This window comes from Netta rufina (assembly GCF_964035555.1).
Source record: "Netta rufina genome assembly, chromosome: 20".
Taxonomy (NCBI): Eukaryota; Metazoa; Chordata; class Aves; order Anseriformes; family Anatidae; genus Netta; species Netta rufina.
In genome coordinates this window covers 10591912-10613842 of record NC_140144.1, presented here as the reverse complement: position 1 = coordinate 10613842, position 21931 = coordinate 10591912, and the positions used below count along the sequence as shown (strand labels likewise).

The window sequence follows — 21931 nt, the reverse complement described above, 5'->3', positions numbered from 1 at the left end:
AACAGCCTCAGAGCGAGCCCAGCCAGTGCCATCTGCATCCAGCGTGCCCTGGCATCCAGCAGTGCTGTTTGCAGCCTCCCTACTGCACTGGGGCTGGAGGAGGCACCCCTGCTGCAGGAAATTTGGGGTGGCCCCGGGCTGTCCGCAGCCAGCAGCAAGGACGTAGCAGTGAGCGTGGTCTGTGCCCCTGCTGGACAGCAGTGAGAGCTCCCCAGAGGCAGGGACCCACGCGGCACCCCGACCAGAGGCAGGACAGACAGACAAGGACAGGGGACAGCGGGAGGGCAGTGTGAGCTGGTGCAGCGGGCAGGGACAGAGCAGGGACCTGCCGCCCAGCTGGGGCACGAGGGCCCCCAACCCCAGCGCAGCGGTGTGGATGGAGCCGCTGGGACTGCCTCCAGCCAGCCGCCACACGCCGTGGTCCAACTAAGAGGGGACTCTGCTGGGCCCCACAGCAGCGTCCAGCTCCGGTTCCAGCAGCTCATCTTCCGAGAAGCTGATGTGTAGGCAGGTGTCGTCCGCAGGAGAGAAGGGCAGTATGCTGTCCGTGGGGCTCACCAGCACAGCCAAGTCCTTGCCCAGGACCTCACTGGCTGCGGGGTCGTGGCAGCTGGCTGGTGGGGACGTGTGCCCGTTCTCCCCAGCCCTGTCCTTGCTGAGAACACGTTGGAAGGTCCTGGAGGGGATGGGCTCTGAGCTGGAGGCAGCGCTCCAAGCAGGAGTCCTCGCCTCGGAGTCCAAGAGGGTGAGGGAGCTGGCAGTGATGTTGGTGAGGCTGGACACGCTGGGGCTGGGAAGGCTGACGTGGGCAGTGCTCTCGGGCTTGGCCTCCACCTCCAGGCTCGGGGAGGTTTTGCTGGACCTCTTGCGTAGGATGGGTGGCGGCGGGTTGAGCTTGGGAATGGGCTGCTGCCGCCTGGGAAGCGAGAGCAGAGAGGAGGTGATGGGCAGGTAGCTACTTACCTGTGCGGATGGCTCAGTCTGGCTGCCCCAGGCTCTCCAAAAGGCAGACACCTCTTGTGTTCAGTGCAACCCGCTGCTGTGTGTGTTGGAGCTGGGGTGCTGCAGTGACGTGGCACTGACCACCTCGCTCCAGGAGGATAAGAGCAGCACAGACAGTGACCCCCATCCCTGTCCCAGGGGCGGACATGGTGGATTCCACACCCGGCTCTGCCCTCCTGGTCTCAGCCAGCACACAGACCCTCGAACCACGGGACCAAGAGCACAGCCCTCCCTCCCTCCCTCCCTCCCCTGGGGCAGCTGTGAGCACCCTGCTGCAGGCGCTGTGCTGTCATACTGCTTTTGGCTGGGATCAAGCTAATTTTCTTCACACTAATTCGTGTAGTGCTGCAATTAGTGATGGAAGCAGCACGGTGATCCCGCTCCAGCCAGTGGGAGCAGAAGCAGCGGGTCCCCACCTGTCCTCGTCCCCTCTGTCCACGTCCTCTGCCTTCTGCCGGCCGCCCCCGTTGAGCAGAGCCACCTCGCTGACCTCGGAGCCCTCCACGCGCCTGCTGAGCCCCTCCTGCCCCTCCAGCGCGGCGCCCAGGCCCTCGTCCCCCTCCTTGCTGCCGAAGCGGGGGCCGCCCCTCTCCAGGCCCAGCAGGTTGAGGTAGGAATCCCCAGCGCCCAGAGCCGACAGCGAGCGGGGACCCACGGGGCTGCCCAGGACGCTGGCGGGCGTGGAGGTGGAGGGCAGGGCGATGTCCAGGCTGTAGTGGTTCTTCAGGTTGAGGGACAGCGACTGCGCCAGGGACAGGTTCTGCAGCGAGCGGTCAACTGCGGCGACACGGAGAGAGCCGCGGGGTGAGCGAGGCGCTGTGACTGACCCCGGAGCAAGGCAGCACCCGGTCCCCGCGCCCTCTCACCCGGCTGCCGGCGCTGTGCCCGGCTCTCCAGCGCCTTCAGCTGCCGCACCAGCAGCGAGACGTGCTGCAGCAGGTCGCGGTTGGTCAGCAGCAGCTGCCGCACCCGGGCTTGTGCCTCGATGCGCGCCGCCGTCTCCGCTGCCAGCTGGTCCTTCAGCAGCTGCACCTGCGGGAAGGGACGGGGCTGCGGGGCCGGAGCATCCCCGGGCACCCCCGGAGCATCCCCGGGTACCTCCGGAGCATCCCCGGCTCCCCCAGGGCTCTCCCCGGAGCATCCCCGGGTCCCCCCCAGCAGCTCCCCGGGCACCCCCCGGCTCTGCGCGGGGCTTGGGCGCCCTCTGCCGGTTCTCGGGGCCCCCACGGGCAGGGAGCGGCCGCTCGGTCCCGTCCCGGTCCCGCAGGGCGAGGAGAGGGGCTGGGGGTGTCCCCGGGGAATGCAGGACTTGTACCTGAGCCACCGCCACCTGCGTCTGCTGCTGCTGCTGGAGGAGCTGCTGCTGGAGGAGCTGGAGGCAGTGCTGGGAGGCCAGCGGCGTGATGGAGGCTGAGGAGCAGGGGCTGCCAGGGCTCAGCAGCTGCTGGGAGCCAGCCGGGCACAGGGAGCAGCTCTCGGGGTCCTGGAGTGGGGAGAAAGTCCCGGTGAGGGGGGTTGGTTAGCTTGGGCTGCCAGACAGAAGCTCCCCAGGAGTTTGCTGGGGCCCTGCGGCACTGCCTGGGGAGGCAGAGCTGCCCCTGCAGCCACCCAGACCCAGGCTGGGCACTGCTCGCTGCCAGAAACCCCCCTCGTGCCCACGCTGTGCCGTGCACCCACTGCACCCCCAGCGTGGGCCCTGCAGAGCTCTGGGCAGCACAGCGCAGGGACGGTGACCCCACGGCCACGTCCCTGCTCCTGGGCAGCGCGGGGGCACCAGGGCAGCAGCGGGCAGATCCACATCTAAACGGGAAAGCAGAGCAAAGCCCAGCCTTCTGAGCCAAGGAAATAAATCCAATTGAGTGCATTTCATCGCAGCTGTTTGCAGCCAGGCTCTGCAAGCGATACAATTGTGTGAAATGAAATGGTGCCATTAAGGCAGCCAGGAAACGCTCGCTGAACGGCTCTGCAGAGCAGCTATTCATTACGGGCTGCCCACAGCCAGCATCGAGCGCACCCTCAGTGCCTTTGCTGCAGAGGCCGGGCTGCCCCGAGGGATGCTGCTGCCCAGGAAAAGCAGGGAGCTGGGGTCACTGCCTGAGCACAGAGGAGCGACCGCTGCAGACCAGCCCTGGGGCCCAGAAACCAACCTGCATGGCACAGAAATGCTCGCCTTGCTGGAGACACCTCGTAGTCTCCCCCTGTTAACAGGGAGCTGTTGCTGCTGGGGTCCCTGCCTTGTTTTCCCTTTCCAGTGCTGTGTGATAGCTCTCGGTGCACTCAGTCAGGACCCCCCGGGGCTCTGCCCTGCACCAGGGGACTCTCACGGGTTGGGGAAGCTCTGACACAGCCAACTACAAACCAGCTGGATGCTGAGCAGGCAGCCCTGCCACGGGTCTGCCCACGGAGACTGGGGTGCTTTACCCATGGTGGTGACAGCCCTGGCTGGCTCCGTGTGCCCTGAGAGCCCGAGCTGCTTCATGGCATGGGGCACAGGGGCCTGCTGAGCTGCCCCAAGGCACCGGGAAGGTGGGCTCTGCAGTGGGGGCAGCGTCCCCAGCCTGGTCCCAAGGATTCTTACCTGGCAGTTCTTGTCCTTGGTGCCTTGTCCAGCTTTCAGCACGCTGAGCTCACCCCTGGCAGCCGGCAGCTCTCCTGGTCCCCTCTCAGACACGCAGATGCCATCGGAGTCGAGGCCAACCTCGTCCACATCTGTGATCTTGGAGCCCTTTATCTGGTGCACTTCAAACGAGACGGATAAAATGAACCAGGCACAGCCGCCAGCCCCCCAACAGCCCAGGAAGAAGAGCCAAGCAGCCAAGCCTTGCTTCAAGTCTCCGTGTGCTGCAGTGGGGCAGCAGCAGGGCAGCGTGCCAGGCCACCACCCTGCTGGAAAAGGAGGCTCAGCCTCCGTGTTCCCAGGACGGGGAGGTGGGAAAGCCGCATCCCCCACGGCCCCAGATGAGCCACGAAGCTCTCGCTGTCAGCAGAGCTGGCCCAGGAGGACAGGTCACCGTGCACAGCCCCCCACCCCAACACATCCCTGCCTCCCAGACCCCGCGGGGAGCTGGACGTCACCTTCTGGTGGCTGCTCCTCCGCCGACTTGTCGCTGGCGCCGTCCGCCTGCCCGTCGGCGTTCTGCAGGGCGTGCTGCAGGCTCAGCTTGTGGCACACCTCGAAGGCCTGGCCCACCGTGCGCACCACGCGCATGGCCTGGCTCTGCGGGGCAGAGACCCCCCCCCCCCGTCAGCCCTGGGGAGGGTCCCACAGCCCCAAACACCCCCCCAGCATAGGGTGCAGGGCCTGAGGTGGACGCAGCGTCCTACCTTCTTCTTGGATTTGAAGACGTTGCACCTGAAGGAGTTGTTGGCGCCGTCCCTCGCGATGTAGCTGAATATTTTCAGGTCTTGCGAGTCGTGAGACACGTAGAAGATTCTGGGGGTAGGCACAGGGGGAATTAAACACGCAGAAGAAGCTCTTTCCCCAGACAGACCTGTTGGAAAAGCCCCCGGACAGAGCCCTGCAGGATGTTCTGAGTGCTGTCACCACCAGGCACAGAGCAGCAGGAGATGCCTCTGGGTGGGACTTCTCTTCTCAGGTACCCGGAGATCCCAGAGCAGGTGCTATGGCAATCGGTGCATCCCGTATGGGTTAATTCCCTCCAAGAGCTCATGCCCCAACATCAGGGCCTTCTTCAGAGGCTCACAGCGAGCTGTGCTCTGCTGGGGACCACAGGAAGCCTGTCCTCTGTGTTAGCATCAGAGAGCAATTCAGGCTGAAGGGATCTCTGCGGGTCACCGTCTGACCCCTGCTCAACGCAGAGCAGGCTTCAAAGCCAGCTCAGTCTGTCCGTCTCAATCCCAAAAATGCATGAAATAGATTCTCCGCCAGCAGTAATTTTGCGGCCTCGTTAATTTTTCATGGATCTTTGAGCGCCAGCCCTCCCGGAGGTGGAACAAGCAGGAGGACAGCTCTGCACTCCCCAGGGCTGGATAAAAGCACCTGGGGTGCACCCCCGGCACGTACCTGTACACGGGATCGTGCATCACCACCATCTTGCTCTCGTCCCAGGTCCACTCCTTGCGCTGTACAGGGGGCAGAAACATGGTTAGAGTGGATTACAGGCACTGAAACTCCACCACGACGATGGGCAGGACCCAGGAAAAAGGCACGTTTGTCCCCAAGCCAAGATCGGGGCTACAGCTGGACTGGGTTAATGGTGGAGGACTGGGCAGTGCCAGGTTAAAGGTTGGACTGGATTTTCTTAGGGGTCTTTTCCAGCTGAAATGATTCTGTGACCATGTCAGCAGTGGCTGCTTGGTCGGTATCTTGGATTAAAATAGATTTCTTTGATCATTTATCATATCTGGTCATCTGATCATAGCCTCCAGGGCTGAAAACTGTTCCGAAGATTAATTTATAGATTAATTTATATCATCAAATATGCAGAAGATTAACACATTTGGGGAACAAGGCTCTGAGAGGGGGTTTGGGACATCGGGGGCAGCTGCTGGCTCTCCTTGGGGGTGAGCCCAGGGACGGTGCACAGCCGAGGCAGTGCGGAGGAAGCCTGCTGGTATTAACAAGGAAAAGAAACTGCATTTCCTGAAAGCTTTACATTTTCTGATAGAAAAAATCCTCCTCCCACAGTGTAATTTTCCCACTCTTTTTTTTCAGTGAGATTTTGCTATCTTTTTTTTTTGTGAAAAATTGAGTTTTTTTTTTCCTTGTGAAAATTCTGGGTGTTTCTTGAGAAAAGGCCCCTTCTGGTTAGAAGTCTGACTCCTCTGAGCAGCAGCAATGCTCGGCCATGGTCAGGGCCAATGTCCCGGGCACGCTGGGCTGGAGAAGCCTCACCTTCTGCTTCTTGCGCAGGATCACCTTCACGCCGTCCACGGACACGATGATGCTCACCTTCTTCTTCTTAATGTTCTTGGCTTTGAATTCATACTGATGGGAAGACAAAGGCGGGTTAGGAGAGAGGTAGGACCGGACTGTGCTGCATTAGTCAGTGCTTCACATGAAAATGTTTTTGTTTTTAATCCCAGCTGCCAAGGGAAGCGGTCTTTGCTTATCCTGATGAGAAAACCCTTGTTGGAGGGACCCGGTGCTGGAGCTGGGGAGCCAGTGGGATCCTGCCCGTGTCAGGAGTGCCCCTCGGGAGGGGACGAGCAGTGCTCCATCCTCTGGACCACACCAGGAGCCACGTTGTCCCAGCCTGTGGTGGGAACCCAGCTCACTGAGCAGCGTCCTGGGGGAGCCCAGAGCAGGACACCCAGGGGTGAGGGTGCTGGTGGCAAGGAGGGGCTTTGTGGCTGCACCAGAGACCAGCAGCCCAGGGGGTGTTAATCCAGACCCACAAGGAATTTCCTGACGTGCTGACGTTTGAAACACCTTGCACAGTCCAGCAGGACCTGCACCAGCGGCTTGCCCGGGGGGTGGCTCTTGCAGCAGGCACCAAGCAGCGATTTCTGGCATCTCCAGTGCCCTTGTGCCTCAGCGCTGCAGTGCATGGGGAATATAAAATCACTTACGAGTCGCAGGGAGGGCCAGATGGGTGGCGGTAACGCAATTATATCTCAGTCATTGACATAATCACATTAACCTCGCTGCGCTCCGTATCTCTAGAGAAAAAACCAACTCCTTATCTGCAGGTGTCTGCAGTTTGAACTCGCCTCCATTTGTGTTAAAAATTAAACTGCTGGCTTTTAAATGTTGCTTGTGATGATAGCTAAGAAGCACGGCAGAGCCTTTTCCACTCTGGAGACCCGTGTTAACCATGCTGATCCCAGCCGGCCCCATTTTAGGCACCGTTTTTGGCTTCCAAACAGCATTTTGATACCCCGTATTTTTTTGGCAGTCCCTATCTTTCCCCAGCTTTCCTGGGCCAGACCCTCGGTTTATCTAAACCAGCACAGAGCCATTACTGTCAGCGCAGCCATAGAGACAGACCCCATGCATCTATTAAAAAAAGAAATCCTTTGGATTAACTCGATGTACAGTTACCATACCTGTAAAACAGAGGGAACAAATCCCAAATCCCCATTTTGATAACCTAAAAACATAACCGTGCTGTGGCAGGGCTGGGGGGCCACGTACACTGCAGCAGTGAGCCCCCAGGATGGCTTCTGACCCCTTGCTCCGGAGAATCCCCGCAGAGGACGTGATTCTGGTACGTGGAGGACAAGGGGATGCCAAGAGGCAGAGCGCAGACTGAAGCTTACCTATGCTGTGTAATTAGACATGTAATTAGCAATCTTATCTCTTCGTGGAGTCAGTGGAGCTGCAGGCAGCAGCTCAGTCATTAGGGGAGTCCAGGCAGCTCCATCAGAGCCTGATGTTGGAGTGTGCGTGGCTCTGTCGGCACGGCAGCCAGGAGTCTGTCCAGCTCCTCAGCACCCCTGTAAGCCCCACCAGCCTTACGGGCAGAAAATTGGATGGCTTTTCGTGCTTATCAGCCCTTTGATGATGCTCATTGAATTCTTAGCACTCTGCAAGGTTGCTGGTATCAGACAGACCCCTGATTAAACCATAGCCCTTTGATCTCCCCATGAATTATTACTCTGAGACGAGCTCTTTAAAAATCTATCTATAGCACCACAGCGTGTGAAGCTGGAGCTAAATCTGATGAACATGTATATGGAGGGAGGAGTGAAAGCGACAGGCAAGGTGGCAGGAGCATCCCTTGGATTTTGGGCAGCCTGCAGGAGCTCACGGACAGCACACACCCCAGCCTCAGCCCTGGCCCTGCCGTTGCTCCCAGCTCCGCCAGGCTGCACCCTCCCTGCTCTCAGCTCCGCCAAGCTGCTGCGCCTCATGTGCTGGCATGGATGTCAAAAAGAAAAAAGAAAAAAAAAAAAAACAACAAAAAAACGGAGAGATTGTTCTGCCCGCTAAAGAGCTATTTATCTTTCTTTGTACACAAATGGCTGGGAAAATACTAGCCGAGCTTTCCAAGAAAGAGAGAGCAATGCAGTGTATTTTCCCCTTGTAGCAACAGGGGTGCAATTACATTCAAACAAGGCTCTTTACTCAGAGGCTTTAAGCAAAGTCCAAGTCTGGGTTTTGCAGAGAGATTTTTTTTCTTTCTGTCTTGGCCAGAAAGCAAACGACCGGGAGCAGCGGCAGTGCACGGCCAGGCACTGCCAGAAGTGAAGGGGGAGCCTCCTTCAGCCCCAGGTCCTGCACAGCCTGACCTTGGGACGGGCTCTGGAGGGGACCCACAGGGGACATCAGCCCCACAGGCAGCCACAGGGCTGCTGTGAGCTGCCCGGCCCTGCCCTTGTTCCTCCTGTGGGCTGATGTTGAGCCGGAGGGTCAGAGCTTGGCCTGAAAATGATTCAGATCCACAGGGCCCTGAAATCCTTCTTGCAGGGTGAGACCCCCGAATCTGCCTTCTGAGATTCAAGTTGTTCTCCTGCTGCTTGTGCTATCCTCTGGGGGATCTTTCTGGATGTTAAGGAGTCGGGAGCTGCCCCTAAGCGGAGATCCAGTGGGCAAACCTGGCGGTTTTATTGGCTATGGAGAGAGGAGGGGACGTTTTATAAAAAATGCGGGTCAAAAAAGGGCATTGCATCTCACCTAATTTAGCAGCTTCATTAATTCTATTTCTGATGCGTCTGACCTGGAATACTTTCCATTTTTGTTTTCAAATCCCTGTGTTCAGGTCCTTGCCTCTCACACGGTCCCCCACACTGTTGGCATGTAATATTAACTTACCCAAGAGCTAAAGACTGTATGACTAGAAATGTTAATGGCGCTGTGTAATGCATATTTCATCTGATAATTCCACCCAAGCAGATATAAATTACACATGCAGTTACCCGCTTCCATCTGCTGATGAAAGAGATGGGCTAATGCACATCTGAAATCATACGCAGTTTCCAGCACTAAGAACAACTTGCATGAATAGAGTTATTCAAGGAAGCAATTCTTAATGTGATTAATTACCGAAGGTATCAGGGCCTTCATTATGCAAATGAAAAATGTCATAAAATAGAGTGTTTGCAAGTCCTGGAGGCAGGCTCTGTTTCCAAAAAATGCACCTTCCTCATTAACAAAGAGCAGGAGGGCCGGACCCCGGGGAGCTGCGGGAGCCAGCACTGTGGTGCCATGGTTTGCAGAGGTGAGTACGGAAAGGCGAGGCAGAGGCTCTCCGGGTTCCTGAGACAGGAGTTAAGTGGGTAAGTGCTTTGTTTGCATGCCTGAAGGATGATTCCACAGCCTTGGGGATGGCCTGTTCCTTCCTGCAGCTGTCCAGCCCCACTCCTGGCACAGCAGCCTTGGGATTTCTGTGTCCCTAAAGAACCCTGCGGCGAGGCGCAGCCCCGGCCCCAGCTGACTGACACCGGAGGCACGGCAATGAGGGGAAGAGATCTGCTCAGCCCCACAGAAGGCTCCTGGTGGCCCCGCACAGCAACAGGCCCCCGGCAGGACCAGGGGGTGATGCCTCTCCCCACGGCCACAGTCTGCAACCTCTGGTGCCGCCTGGGTGCCGTGCTAGGAGTCAGTACCGCAGAGAATCCAAGTATTTCTGCTTCAGGAATGTTATTAATTTCCGACCAAACCGGCCTGCACGGAATGGGGACACGGTGTTATCTCAACTTCTGTTTGAATTATTGATGCTTGGAGGGCTGCTGCTTGGAAATGATGCCACAGAAACCCCGTGGGCTTTGCTCTCAGCAAGGGCAGATTACGGGTGCTTTGGATCTGACAAACAAACGTTGTCAGTTCCCACAGCCTTCGGGCCACCGGCTGCAGCCCAGCCTCAAATCCCCTGGCAAGTCACCACGTCCCCAGCTGCAGCACACCTCCAGGTGACAGCCCCTCGGGGAGGACACCCTCTCAGGTCACCCCTGAGCCCCACAGGCTCTGTCTGGAAGCCACGGGCTCTCAGCCTTCCCTTTTCTCCTCCTGGAAAGCAAGCTCCTGCCCCGAATCCTCCACACTGCCGGGGCCGGGGGCCACAGCTGGTCTGAATGGGGCTGGGCATAGCCCGGGGCTGCGCCGCAGTAACTGGGCAACACGGACACAAAACCCGGCAGGAAGCGGCGCAGCCCAGGAGCACACCTCCTGCCCAGTGGAAAAACGAGAATTTATGGGCCTTGGAAACATAAAGCTGCCCAGGGGAAAGCAGAACCCGAGCAGGGAGCACAATAGGCAAGGAGAATGCTGGCAACGGACCCAAAGTCTTTTTTTTTTTTCTCATTTAAATTAGCTCTTTCCCCCCCAGCAAGCTCTTTGCAGGCCGTCCCGGAGCGGTGACCTGGGGGGTGCCAGGAGCAGCCCCAGCGAGGACGCGGGGTCACTGCTGTCACACAGGATTTACATTGCCCTCATCGGCACTCCGGCTGTGCTGCCTGCTGCCTGGGGAACCGGGGAGGACTGGGGCTTGTGCAGTGGTGCCGGGGGGAAGGATGGTGTCTGCAGGCTCATGCACCCAGAAGGTCTTTCCATGCTCTGGCCTGGTCTCCAAGGCACACAGAAAGACTCAGTACGTGGGTGTTTTCCTGCCCATCAGCTCTGCACAATGCCCTGGGAGATGCAGGCAGCGGGCACAGGGTCCCTGGGGAGCTCCACGCTCCTTCACCAGGTCTCCACCTACACCTCTGGCCTGTGGTCGGTCTGTGTGCAACCACCCCGCGGTGCCGACAGCCCCGACCGCAGCCTGAGCTGCAGAAACTTGCAGCCTGGGCTTTGATCAGTGCTGGCGAGGAACCCAGGGGCCAGGCCAGGCCCCAAGGACTGATTTATGGGGCTGCTGCGGGCTGCCCGGAGCCAGTGCCCCACGCGTGGTGGTTCTGCTCAGGTGCTGGAGCTGGATACAACTTGTCAAACACCTGTGTTCAAAGTATTAATGGGAAAATCCAGTCTAGAGCTCAACATTTCTTCAACACATCTCAGCCAAGGTATGCGAAACCATCTGCTTCCTGGCACTGGCTGGGTCCAGCAGGCAGGCAAAGGCGATTTGAGATGGGAGGTGGAAGCAGAAGTACTGGCAGGCTCATACAGGGCCAGGGGACGGACTCCAGGATTCTCATTTTGACAACTTCACAGCGACACCAAGTGCGCACAGGCACAGCTTTGCATTTATCTGCAGAAACGTGCAATGCCAACAGCTCTGCAGCTTACTGCCCTGACCGCAGGGTGCAAAATTAAGCTGCTGGTTTCCAGCTGGACAACACACACCCAGTGCCAGGGCCCTGAGGCCACCGCAGGCCTTAACGGTCCTGATCAGCTTCACCTGGGGCCTCCACCACACCCCCATACACCGGGCACATGGGCTCCATTTAAGCTCGGCTCTGGGCATTTAATCCCCTTCATGAGCTGTGGTGTGGGAGTGTTGGTCTTCAGTTGAGCCCTAGCCATGACTGCTATGGTCCCGCTGATGTCCCAACTTGGCCTCTCTCCAGTCTCATCACCATGGACCTGCCTGATGATCTGGACTCCTGACCAAACCTGGTTACTGCACCAGGCCTGCTCTGCTCACCTCGCTCAGGTATTATGGGATGGGCCCAGGATGGTGAAGTCCCTGTTGTCCAAACCTCTTGCTAGTGGCCAGGCTCTTGCTGCAACCAGACCCAAGCTGTGCTGCAGTTTGGGAGAGGGATGAAATAAAAACCTGAGTTAAGCTAGGATAATATTTGCATTTCTGGACTTTCTGATTTGGCACTGTCAGCAGCGTATGAATAGGTCTAATCTGCAGGTCTTTGTGGCCGTGTACCTGCCAAGCCCTCTGGCAGCAGGAGGGCACTTCAGCCCTGGTCCTGGCTTAGTTCACAGCTGCAGCTCGAAAAGAAACTTCTTGAAAGTTGCCTGTAAATAGCAAGGGGCATGTGAGCTTGGCCTAGCTCCTCTTAATTTTGGCTCTGGACACGTTTCAGCTCTCTGCAGAGACACAGGCATTTTCTGTCTCTTTTTAGGATGCTCTTTAGGGGACCAAGGTCTATGGACGAGGCACCACCAGGAATGCTGGGCGTGCCTGGCCTGGCTGCCTCATGTAAACTCCTGGTTTGCCTTTGTAGTCAGTCTCTGGGGTGGTTTATGAGAGTGAAGCCACAAAACTGCTTAGCATCTAGCAAACAATCACTTGTAGGAAGCTGTACCACGTACTGCCCCCCCACTGATGTTTTGGAAGCTACAGAGAGCAGTCTGTGGATCCAGGCTCTCTGGATGCTGCCTCTCCACAATAGTTTTCAGGCTCTAGTTATTAAAAAGCAATGCTGTGTGGTGGTTTCAGCTCAAGGAGCTTGTACTGCATCCCCTCACAGACACCCTGCTTTTGTTATCCCAGGCTTTTGTCCCTCACCCTGGTAGAGTGAGGTTCTGTGGAAAAACTGAGGCAAGCAAGCACTGCTTTTAAGAAAACCCTTCCTTTCAGGTAAGGAGCTGCACAGCTCAGTGAAACATGTCTGACAGTTTTCTGCTTTCATAAATATTCAAAAGCAGCCATACTGTGAGCTGGCTAATCTGAAAACCTCCTCCTGAACACAGCTTTCCACTCAGGTCCTTCTACAGACAAGAATCTTGAACTGTAGCTTCTCCCTGGGATGGGCAGATGTTAACCAGAGCCCCAGCATGGGAAACTGAGGCAGGACGACTCACCAGGAGCTCACTGGGCAAGTCGAGGCACAGCAGAGCTGAAATCAGGAGTTTCCAGCACCCACTCATGGTAAGGATTACACATCCCCACTGCACAGCATGTGCAAACCTGTGATCCCCTGTGGGGCTGCAGTCCCCACAGCCCACCCAGTAACCACCAGAGCAGCTCAGGACCCTGTCCCAAGCTGGCAAGAGGCTGTGCTGCAGGGTATCTTCAGCCATGCTCTCTGAGTGCCTACCTATAGGGCAGATGAGCTTGGAGAGAAATGGTGCACGGGCTGTGAGGATGCTGCCTGCGGCTGAAGTTGGTCAGGCAACGGCAAGGCAAAGAAAAGCACTGCCTTTCATGCACATCTCCTTTGAGTTCTGAGGGAATCCTGCTTCCTGAGGTTCTGCAAAGCATTCAGATGGGCATGTTAGTTCAGGCCTTCCTCTTCATCCCCTTTCTCCCTGTCTTTGACAGACCTTATCACGGGAGGTCTCCAGCTGCTGGAGCTCCAGGAAGCCTTTGAGGCCAGCCTGGTCTTTCCATGAAAAGGTGAGGTGGCAAAGTGAAGAATGTGGCCAGAGTTTAGATGTTCCTCTGAGCCAGCACAAAAGGATGTGGAGCAAAGAGCGCCCCAAGCTGCACCCATGGGGGAGGCTACAGCTTCTGCAGGTGATGGGAGCTGGTGGGGTACAGGCAGCAGCTCTTTAGCTGGGGGTTTCTACCTCTGACAACAGCCAAGCTGTTCTGGGACAAAGCTGCTTCGTCTGCTTTTTAAAAAGGGTGGGATAAAAGCAGCCTTTTCATTGCCTCCTCCCTGTTAAAAAGATATGTGATGCTGCTGAGCTCCATCCTGAGGCACACAAGCAGCCTCACAGCCCAGTGCAAGGTGACATCATCTGGCCTTTGGTGCCTCTCTGACAAAAGCACCATTGTGTGACTGTCACTTCCAGGAGCCCCCCGCTGTCCCCAGGTTTAATAGGGAGCTTTCCCACACACAGCCATTCTGCCCTTCTCTTGCCAGCGTGGGCCAGCCCTGCTTCACAGGGAAGCTGGGTCTTTTTTCCCCTCCCTACCTCTATTCACTTGCAGGAAAAAACAAATTACCTTTTCTGTCCACGGTGCTGCCCATCTGCAAGGGGAGGCTGGAGGGAGAGCTGGGGGAGCCAGCCGTGGAGCTCTGGCAGTGAATTTGCACTGAAAACCAGGAGGGCAGCCTGACTGCTGCCTTCCTGGCCGTGCTGAGCCCCACGATGTGCCTTCACCCTGGGGGGAGCACCTGCTGTGTGCAGTGCACAGGTACAGCTGTCATTGTGCTACGCTGTCCTTCAGCAGCTGCTTGGAGCTAATGCTCTTCCCTGCTCTTAAGCTTGGGTTATTAATTAGTTTCAGTAATTGAAGTGGTGTCTTGGGACCCTACCCCAAAGGAATCTCATGTACCAGGCACTGAGTGTACGTGAGCATAGCTCCTACCCCAAAACTGCTAAATTATTGTAGATAAGGAGTGCTTGGTTCATCAGAAGCAAGTCAAATTCACCTGAAATAACCCTTACAAGTGACACTGCAATTATGCACCGAGGCACCTTCAAGTAATTCTGTATTTCCCTATAAAAATCACTGCTGAGGCTCTGGCAGAGAAGGTCTCCTGTTCTTGTACACGCTATTTTGTATCCTAGTTGCCCTCCAGTCTGGTATGTAGGACAAGAGAAGTTAAGATACTGATTTTTTTTTATTTTTTTTTTTTTTAAACCTTGTTCATAAATGCTCAAACAACAACAAAGCTCAGAAGATGAGCAGGAGCCAGGACTCTGCAGCAGGCTCAGAGCTCCATGAAAAAGCCTCAGACCCCCTACGTGGCCGTGGGAAGGTAACAATATTTTGTGCATCGGTTTCTCGTATGCAAAACAAGGATGCTCATTTTCTATTTCATTCGGTTGTTCTGGTTACAGCTTGTCCCCTGCTAGTGACAGTTCCACAGCGCCAGGCCAGCAGGGCCAGGCTGTGAGATGCTGCTCATACAAATCCACGAGCAGGGAGCAACTGAGGATTTCTGCTGCTCCCTCTGAAGTCCCGTTGTACACTCAGTCCCTTCCCACTCCTTCCCATGAGCCTGACACGCTTACTCACGTGGCAACACCACCAGTGAGATGTGTGAGTCCTGGGGAGGGAGATCAGAGGCAGCAGGGGAGATGTTCCTAGGAAGAATCTAGTTTGCTCCTGTGAAAAGCTGGAGCAGCTACATCTGCATGACTAACACCTGCTTCTGGCAAATGCTGCAGGGAGGGACCATCTCCTGGCTTCTAACGTGCTATCATGCACCAAACGTGTTTTGGGTGCTGTCCTCCAGCCCTGTGCCTTGTGGCTTCCCCTAGCCACCACCTCGAGAAATTAACATTTCCTTTGTGTAGCTGCAGCAGAGGTAGGAAGCTGGTCGTGCATCTCCAGCTATGAGCAAGCAGAATTTAAGCTAGAATGAAGACCTGAGCTCCATTTGCATTCAGGAACAGCGCTCGATTACAAACTAGACCAGAATGAGAATGTGAGGGATGCCGAGCTGCTTAGTGTGCTGCTCGGTGCCGACCAGGTTTCATGCCTCATTTGCTAGGTGCAATCAGGCTCCCTTCTCTTTCAGGGCAGAAAGCCCTTTGCTAGCTCAAGCCCCGGGTGCAGATGAACTGCTCCATTTCCCAGTGCCAGCTACTTTCATGAACAGCCTTGCTACGTCCTGGTCTGAGACACTCAGGGTCTGAAATAATCTGCTTTATTCCCAGGCGAGGAGACTTTCCCCGTGTAGCTGTTAATACTATCAATCTCCAGCAGTTCCACTTGAGGAAACATTTCTTACAGAAAGCCTGGGGTTATTGTTGGCCTCCAAGAGCTGCACAAAAAGGACGGGTCTGCATCTGCGGGCACCAGCAGTGCAGCCAGAACAGGCCATGGAGCTTGGAGGGTGTCAGTCGCTGTAGGGCCACTGCAGCCCTGCCTGTAATGTCTGTTAGCAAAGACCAGTGTGCAGGGCTCCCAGCTGAAGCTTGCCTCCTTGGTAAAACCAGCAGGCAGGTCTAATGCTCAGATGTGGCTTGTAAGGGATTTTCTAGAGCATGCAATCACCATTGATTTTAGAAGGAATCATGGTCGTTCTGAACAACACACAGGGAATGTAAATGGGTTTAGAAACTTGCCCAGGAGCATTTCTGTAATGCAACAACAGCTAACGGGGAAGGGAGCACGCACCTCTGCTGCCAGGCTGCCTGTGGGCAGGGGTCAGTCACATCCAAACACTGCCCTGATGCGAAGGCACCGAGCAGAGCCAGGCACAGCACAGCTGGCACCCGCTTCTCACTATGTGGTCCTTTGTTAAAAATTACTGAACACTAATAAAATCGCCAGCAGACTGTGGTGACCTTTCTCTGTGGCAATCCCCAAATCTAAAGGAAGGTCTCTGAGTTCTCAAGCTGTCTGTAAAATCTTATTCTCCAATTTGGAAACAAGGCTGTTACTAGGTGAGAGAAAAAAATCAGTGCTAATTGTGTCATTTACAAACCCAAGAATATTAAACAGTTCAAGGACTCTTTTAGCCTCAGGGGAGCTAATGAGGTTAGTGAATCATGATGAGGAACATAGCCCAAGTTTAGATAGCAGGAAGTATGGATAAGGAGAGTTTTGTGGCATCAGTATTTATCACCAAAGCTGCACCAGAGCATCACAGCTGAGCACCTGGCCAAGGCAAGCGGCCTGGGCTTGGATGCAGGGAAAGTGGAGTGGAGACTGGCATTGCCTGAGGCAAAAACAAAAACAGGGGAAGAACCCAATGTTCCAGGTCTGGAAGTTTAGTCCTTGTAATCATTAACCACAGGAGGCCGCAGCAGGACTGAACCAGCCCACGGTGCCTTGGGATCACTGAACCTTAGCAGCTGATTTTGCAGTAGGTGCAGGACACAAGGGCCCTACTCAAAGCCAATGTCCCAATGCCACGTTTCCTGCTCTCTAACAGGAGAGGGGGTTGGTGCATTTATGGGGTCCCACTGATTCCTCAGGAATCAATACTTGAAAGCCCTTAAAGGATGAAACCAGGCATTAAGCATGGAGCTGTGCAGCCTGCAGACAGCTGCCTGTGGCAGCCCGCTTGGGCACGGTGCAGACCCCCAGCAGCTCTCGGTGAGGTGGCAGGTATTGATGGCAGACACCAGCATTTGGGCCACATCTACTAGAGCACCCATGTGCCTGAACAGTAAGCACCCTCCTGGAGCCTGCTGTAAGTGCCCAGTCCTCCCACCACGCTACATCTAGTCTTAACATATCTCACTGCTCTTCCACCTGTCACAAAAATAAGCTGTTTTTAGAAGAAACCTCTGGAGCTCAGGGGGTTTGTTGGGGTACCTGGGGGTATGCCAGACTTGACCGTGCAGGTGGCTGCGATTCAGGGCTGTGATGCTCTCTGCAAGGCAAGAGGCCACATCCTCCTCTCCAGCAGCCCCAGCGCGTGGCAGTAACGCATGACCAGCAGCAGCAGTGACAGAAGGATGGAGGAAGGGGGAAGTGACTCAGGTGTCCTGAAAACAGGCGGTTGCCAATTAGTCCAAACAACCCATCTGGCCCATGGAAAGGCCATTTGGAGAACGTCTAATCATTGCTGCAGGAAAAAAAGAAAACCTTTGCATGATGCCTATTAAAAATCCCTGTTCCCTCATCAAAGTATTCCTCCCTCCAGGGACTTGTTCAAGATTTTTATTCTGTAGATTTATCATGGAGTTATTTAGTGAAAACATGAAGTAACTTGTCACTGTATTATGTTAAGCAGTATGGATTCTGTTCGCCTTCGGGCCTCATTTAGTACAGAGCTAAAGAAGAACGGAGAAAGCAAGTGCAGAACCAAGCTCTTGTTTGCAAATCTTATTTTGCTAGGCTTGACTTTGCTTTGTGGTCATGGTCTCCCAGGGCTCCCTCTCCTCAGAACAGGGATCGATAAAGTACAGAGGACTGTCGTGCTAGACAACAATCAGTACAGCATCTACAAAGGCACCAGGTCTAGCCTTTCTCCCATGGAGACAGCCTAAGAACCAGTAAGGTTGCAGTCATAGCACTAGGTTACACCATTTTGTCAGAAATCAAGGAGTATGCTCCTTAGACACACGTGGAGGGTCTCTCCAATCCACCAGCACAGTGGAGGCACTCCATGCCACGGCCAACCCCGGTTTATGTGCCCTTGCTCACACAGTTGTCACTCAGATTTAGGCACCTCCTCATTAATGAGCTAATCCAATGTGCTTGCAGCCACTCTGGTTGCCATCTCAATTACATTTTTTCAGACACCAATAAAGAAGCAGCTTTGAGTCATGGCTGATTGCTCTACACCAGAATGTAATTTGAAAGCCATTATATTTCATCTCTGTAACACTCTACAACCAGTGATATAATTGCTGAAAAAAATCCTACTTTATTTCAAACTAGATAAAAGCTTTGCAGAGATCTCATATGCCGATATTTTAGCTAGTGAACTCAAAAGCTTCTGTAAAATAATGATCATACTGTTAAAGCCACTTTATTTTACAATTAAAAGGTACCTGCCTCAATGCCAAGATCTAACATCACACAAAGAGCTCTGTCTTGTTCTATTTAGTACTAACATTTTAATTTAGCTTTTATCTAACTGCTGATTTTATTAGCCTTCAGCTAAACTTCAATCCATCATGACTTATGCAAAACAATATGAATATGCCTGTCTAGTTCCACCCCCTCACCGGAGAAGCCATCCAGTTTTCAGCTCTCAGAAAGGCACTGAAAGGTCGCTGTTGCTTAGAGATGGCACATTTCACTGAGTGGTCCCTCCATCCATCTGTTATCAATCAAACATAGCACATTATCTGAACAGGGTATAAGACCTGAAGCATCTACAATAACCAGTCCCCTCTGGAAATCTAGGTCATAGCATGAGGCTACAGAAAAAAAGCTCTAAAATGACTTCTGTTACAGTGGCACATAGTCACAGCTAAACCAGTCCCAAATAATTTCAGCTCAGAAGTGGCTGAAGACAGCTTATTATTCTGTGGCAAGCAGTCCAGAGATGATTTTGGGATGGAGACAAGCAGGGTAGAAACCTGCAGGAGGTTCTAAGCCTGTGGCATAGTGAGACATCCCTAAGCAGCCAGCAGACGGATGGGTTCCATCTCAAAGGTGTTTATTCCTCTCCTCCCACTCAAGATGCACAAGCAGTGTAGTCAGTTCTCTACCGCAGCCACACTATGCTGCTTAGAAACACCACGCACGATGCCACTGCAAAAACAACTCTTTAAAAGCTTCTTCCCTTTGCATTATGATAATGTGAGGAACAGAAATTAGATGGAAAAAGCTTGGGCCGGTCCAAGACATGGCAGCCAGTTCTAGGAAAGCAGCTTCTGCATTTTTTAAAGCTAATTCTTCAGTTTATAAAAATTAATGTTTCTGTACGGCTAGTAAAGATGCGTATGTATGAAATGTGCCTGAGCCTGCTGAGGTGACCACGGGCTGGAGTACACAGGCAGCTCCACAGGGCCTCCAAGGCCCCGGTGCCCCCATGGCAGGGGAGGTGCGGGGCCCCTAAGGGCATGCTGGGCCCGGGAGCCTATAAGGGTCTGCCCAGGGCTCAGGAGACCTCAGTGGAGACAAGGCAGGGGCCAGGTGAAGAGATGCAGCTCTGCCCTGGTAGAGGCCCTACTGCTGACCCTCTACAGCGCCCTTGCTGTGTGAAGGTAAGGCCTGCGATGCGGCCGTCGCCTTCTTGGGGCACGTCCCTTGGGTCTGTTATCTTCTGTGAGACCAGCACGGGTGCTGGGGAGCCCAGTGCAGGTGGTGAACAGTAAAATGGTTCTTAGCAGAGCAGGGTGCTGCTATCAGCAGCTCCAGTGCCAGCTGGGTGTGTGTTGAGCCCTCCTCTGGTGTGGGCCAAGAGCCCACTGGGGTGATGGCTCTGGTGAAGGAGCCCTAGGAAGGGATGCCAAATCCTCTGTGCCACAAAAGCAGGCTAGCACGTGTGTCTGGGTGTACCAGTGCCTGCACAGCTGGGATGGGGATTCAGGCTTCCCCATCCCAGTGCCTCCACAGCTCTCCTCCTGCTGGAAGGCGCAGGGGCGGCTCAGTGGGTGCCTCGGAGTGGGGCTCCCTGGAAGCCCCCCCGATCCCCACACAGGAGACTCTGCTTCAGCTGTAACAGATAGAGGAAAACAAACTAATGAAGCATTAGGGCTAAACTTAGCTGCAATTAACGCTTAATTACCATCCTGAAAACACTTGCTCTATTTTGCCAGGGCCTAGAAAGGTAAAACCAATTAGCTTAATCTTGTGTGATAGAAACCTTAAATTGCATCAGATGCCTGTTGGGGATGGGACCCTGGGAGTACCTGGAATGACCCTGGGGCTGAGCCCTCCTGTGGGTAATGGGATGGCCCTGCTGTGTTCCCCAGGGAGGAGAGCCACGTGGTGAGGATGCCTTGCTTGGCATCTGCTCTCGATGCCCTTGTGCTGTTCCCAGCTTTCTTAACTTGCTTGGCTGAGACTGTTCTCTGTGTATCGCCTTCTTGTGTCGAATGGTACCCCCCTAATTAAAGCAGGTAACGGGTGGCAATGCAGGCAAAGGTGTGCGGGCTGCTGGACAGGGATATGGAAGTACAGAAAGATCCAGAGAGTAGGCAGAGGACAAACGCTTGCCATGATCTCTTGTAAATCTCTCTCCAAGTGAAGTCTCCAGTGTCAGTTCTCCAGTTAAATTTTTGAGGTAGACTTGCAGCCTCTGCTGAGGACTGGCTGTAGCCTGATCATGTACTGCCTCTGCTGTGTAGAACAGCCAAAACTGACTGCAGACTTTCTGCAAAAGGTATGAGAGCAAGTTTGAACATGCTCGTGTAGACTGGGACACCTACAACCACTGAGCTCTGCAGGCTAGAGGCTTGATCTAATGTGTATGCAGTCCCTGCGAGGTTCTCTGGAGAAGGGAAGGCATCCTAGAAAAAGATCTGCTCTTTTGGAGCATGCTTTGGGGTAGCATATATTGTCCTTTTTGTACAGGGGAGGAAGAGAAATGTACAGGCTTAGGAAACTTGTTTATCTGAAGTACTCCTCTCCTCTTTCTGTAAGGCCTGACGCCTGCCTGTATGCTTGTCAATATAAATGTGGATTGGACCCATGCTCACAGCATGGGACCGTCTTCTACAGTGCTGTTCATCAGTGAATGCCACTATGTGATGACAATATTTATGTAAAGGCCTCGGGTGAACTGAGGTGGCCCTCCTCTCCTGCCAGCTCTCTTACGGCATCTAGTAAAAGGGACTTGGCTGCCCACCCAGACGTGGAACATATTCCCCACACTGTACTATCAGCGGTGTCCTTAGCTGGCTCAGGCTGTGCTAGCAGTTTGGAGCAGACACGTGAGATGCTGGTGTTTTTATACCCTAACCATATAAGAACTGTCACCTGTTTCTTCTGTACCATCCTGTAAACGAAAGGAAGGTGCGTGGCATCCTGAGAATTAAAGGTCCACACCAGCAGTTTGAGGACTGCTGAAATATTTTAAGACATTGGCATAGTTTTCTTTCACAGCTCAGGGCTGTCATTAGCTGAGTGCTTGGATGTTCTTCCAAAGAGGCTGAAAGGAAAAGCCCTCCAGGAACTGCAGCAGAACAAACTTCGATCCAAAACCAACAGAGCCTGGCATGCAGCTACAGAGGTCCATACCAGGGCAAGTGCTCCATCGCTGCACAGGGGAACTTCCACGCTTGAGCCTGTCCTTCAGCTTGAGCAGAGCCAACCACTTCATTAAAGTGGGAGAGGCTGCAAAGACTAACAGAGAAACCCACAAGCTACGAGTTCAGCTTTTTTTTTTTTTTTTTCCTTTTTTTAAAGTACTGAATGCAGCTCCAGCTCAGCTTAATGCAAAACTGGTAGGAAAGCTTAGCTCTGTGCATAGTGAGTAAAGAAGGGCTGATAGGCAGAACCTTTCAGAAAAATCTACGCAGCAATAATCTTGGCAAACTTCTCTCCTGTAGTAGGAAGGGTGTCTGCCTAGGAAAACTGGAGGAACTGTGTTCTAGAAGAATCTCATTGTCAAGTCTGTTAAACATCTCTATTTCTGGAGTCCCACCACACAGTGATAAATTAAACTGAAATGACTGAAGGCAGCCACCCTGCCCTCCGCCATCTGTCTGCCTGGTTCCTCTCCTGTAGCACAAGCAGACAAATGACACCCAGGTTTGCTCCTGAGCCCTTGCCACTTACAGCCCGGCATGGCTCTCAGCGTAGGCTGCCCTACGAAGCCTGCCCAGCCATCAGGTGGGAGCTGCAGGGCTGCAGCAGGGGCAGGTTGTGCAGAGCTG

The 21931-nt window shown here is 54.4% G+C and overlaps 1 protein-coding gene across 1 annotated transcript in view; it reads right to left on the bottom strand.

Moving 5' to 3' along the window:
• Nucleotides 1–426: 426 nt before the first annotated feature.
• LOC311217291 (carboxyl-terminal PDZ ligand of neuronal nitric oxide synthase protein-like) overlaps nucleotides 427–21931 on the bottom strand; it is a gene marked incomplete at both ends in the record, with an annotated part of 29340 nt that continues 7835 nt past the window's right edge. The window contains 9 exons of the mRNA XM_084299245.1: nucleotides 427–916; nucleotides 1419–1779; nucleotides 1869–2034; nucleotides 2318–2485; nucleotides 3581–3741; nucleotides 4078–4219; nucleotides 4327–4435; nucleotides 5027–5085; nucleotides 5858–5950. Coding sequence (XP_084155371.1) covers nucleotides 427–916; nucleotides 1419–1779; nucleotides 1869–2034; nucleotides 2318–2485; nucleotides 3581–3741; nucleotides 4078–4219; nucleotides 4327–4435; nucleotides 5027–5085; nucleotides 5858–5950 — 1749 coding nt within the window. The remainder of the gene's footprint in view (nucleotides 917–1418; nucleotides 1780–1868; nucleotides 2035–2317; nucleotides 2486–3580; nucleotides 3742–4077; nucleotides 4220–4326; nucleotides 4436–5026; nucleotides 5086–5857; nucleotides 5951–21931) is intronic.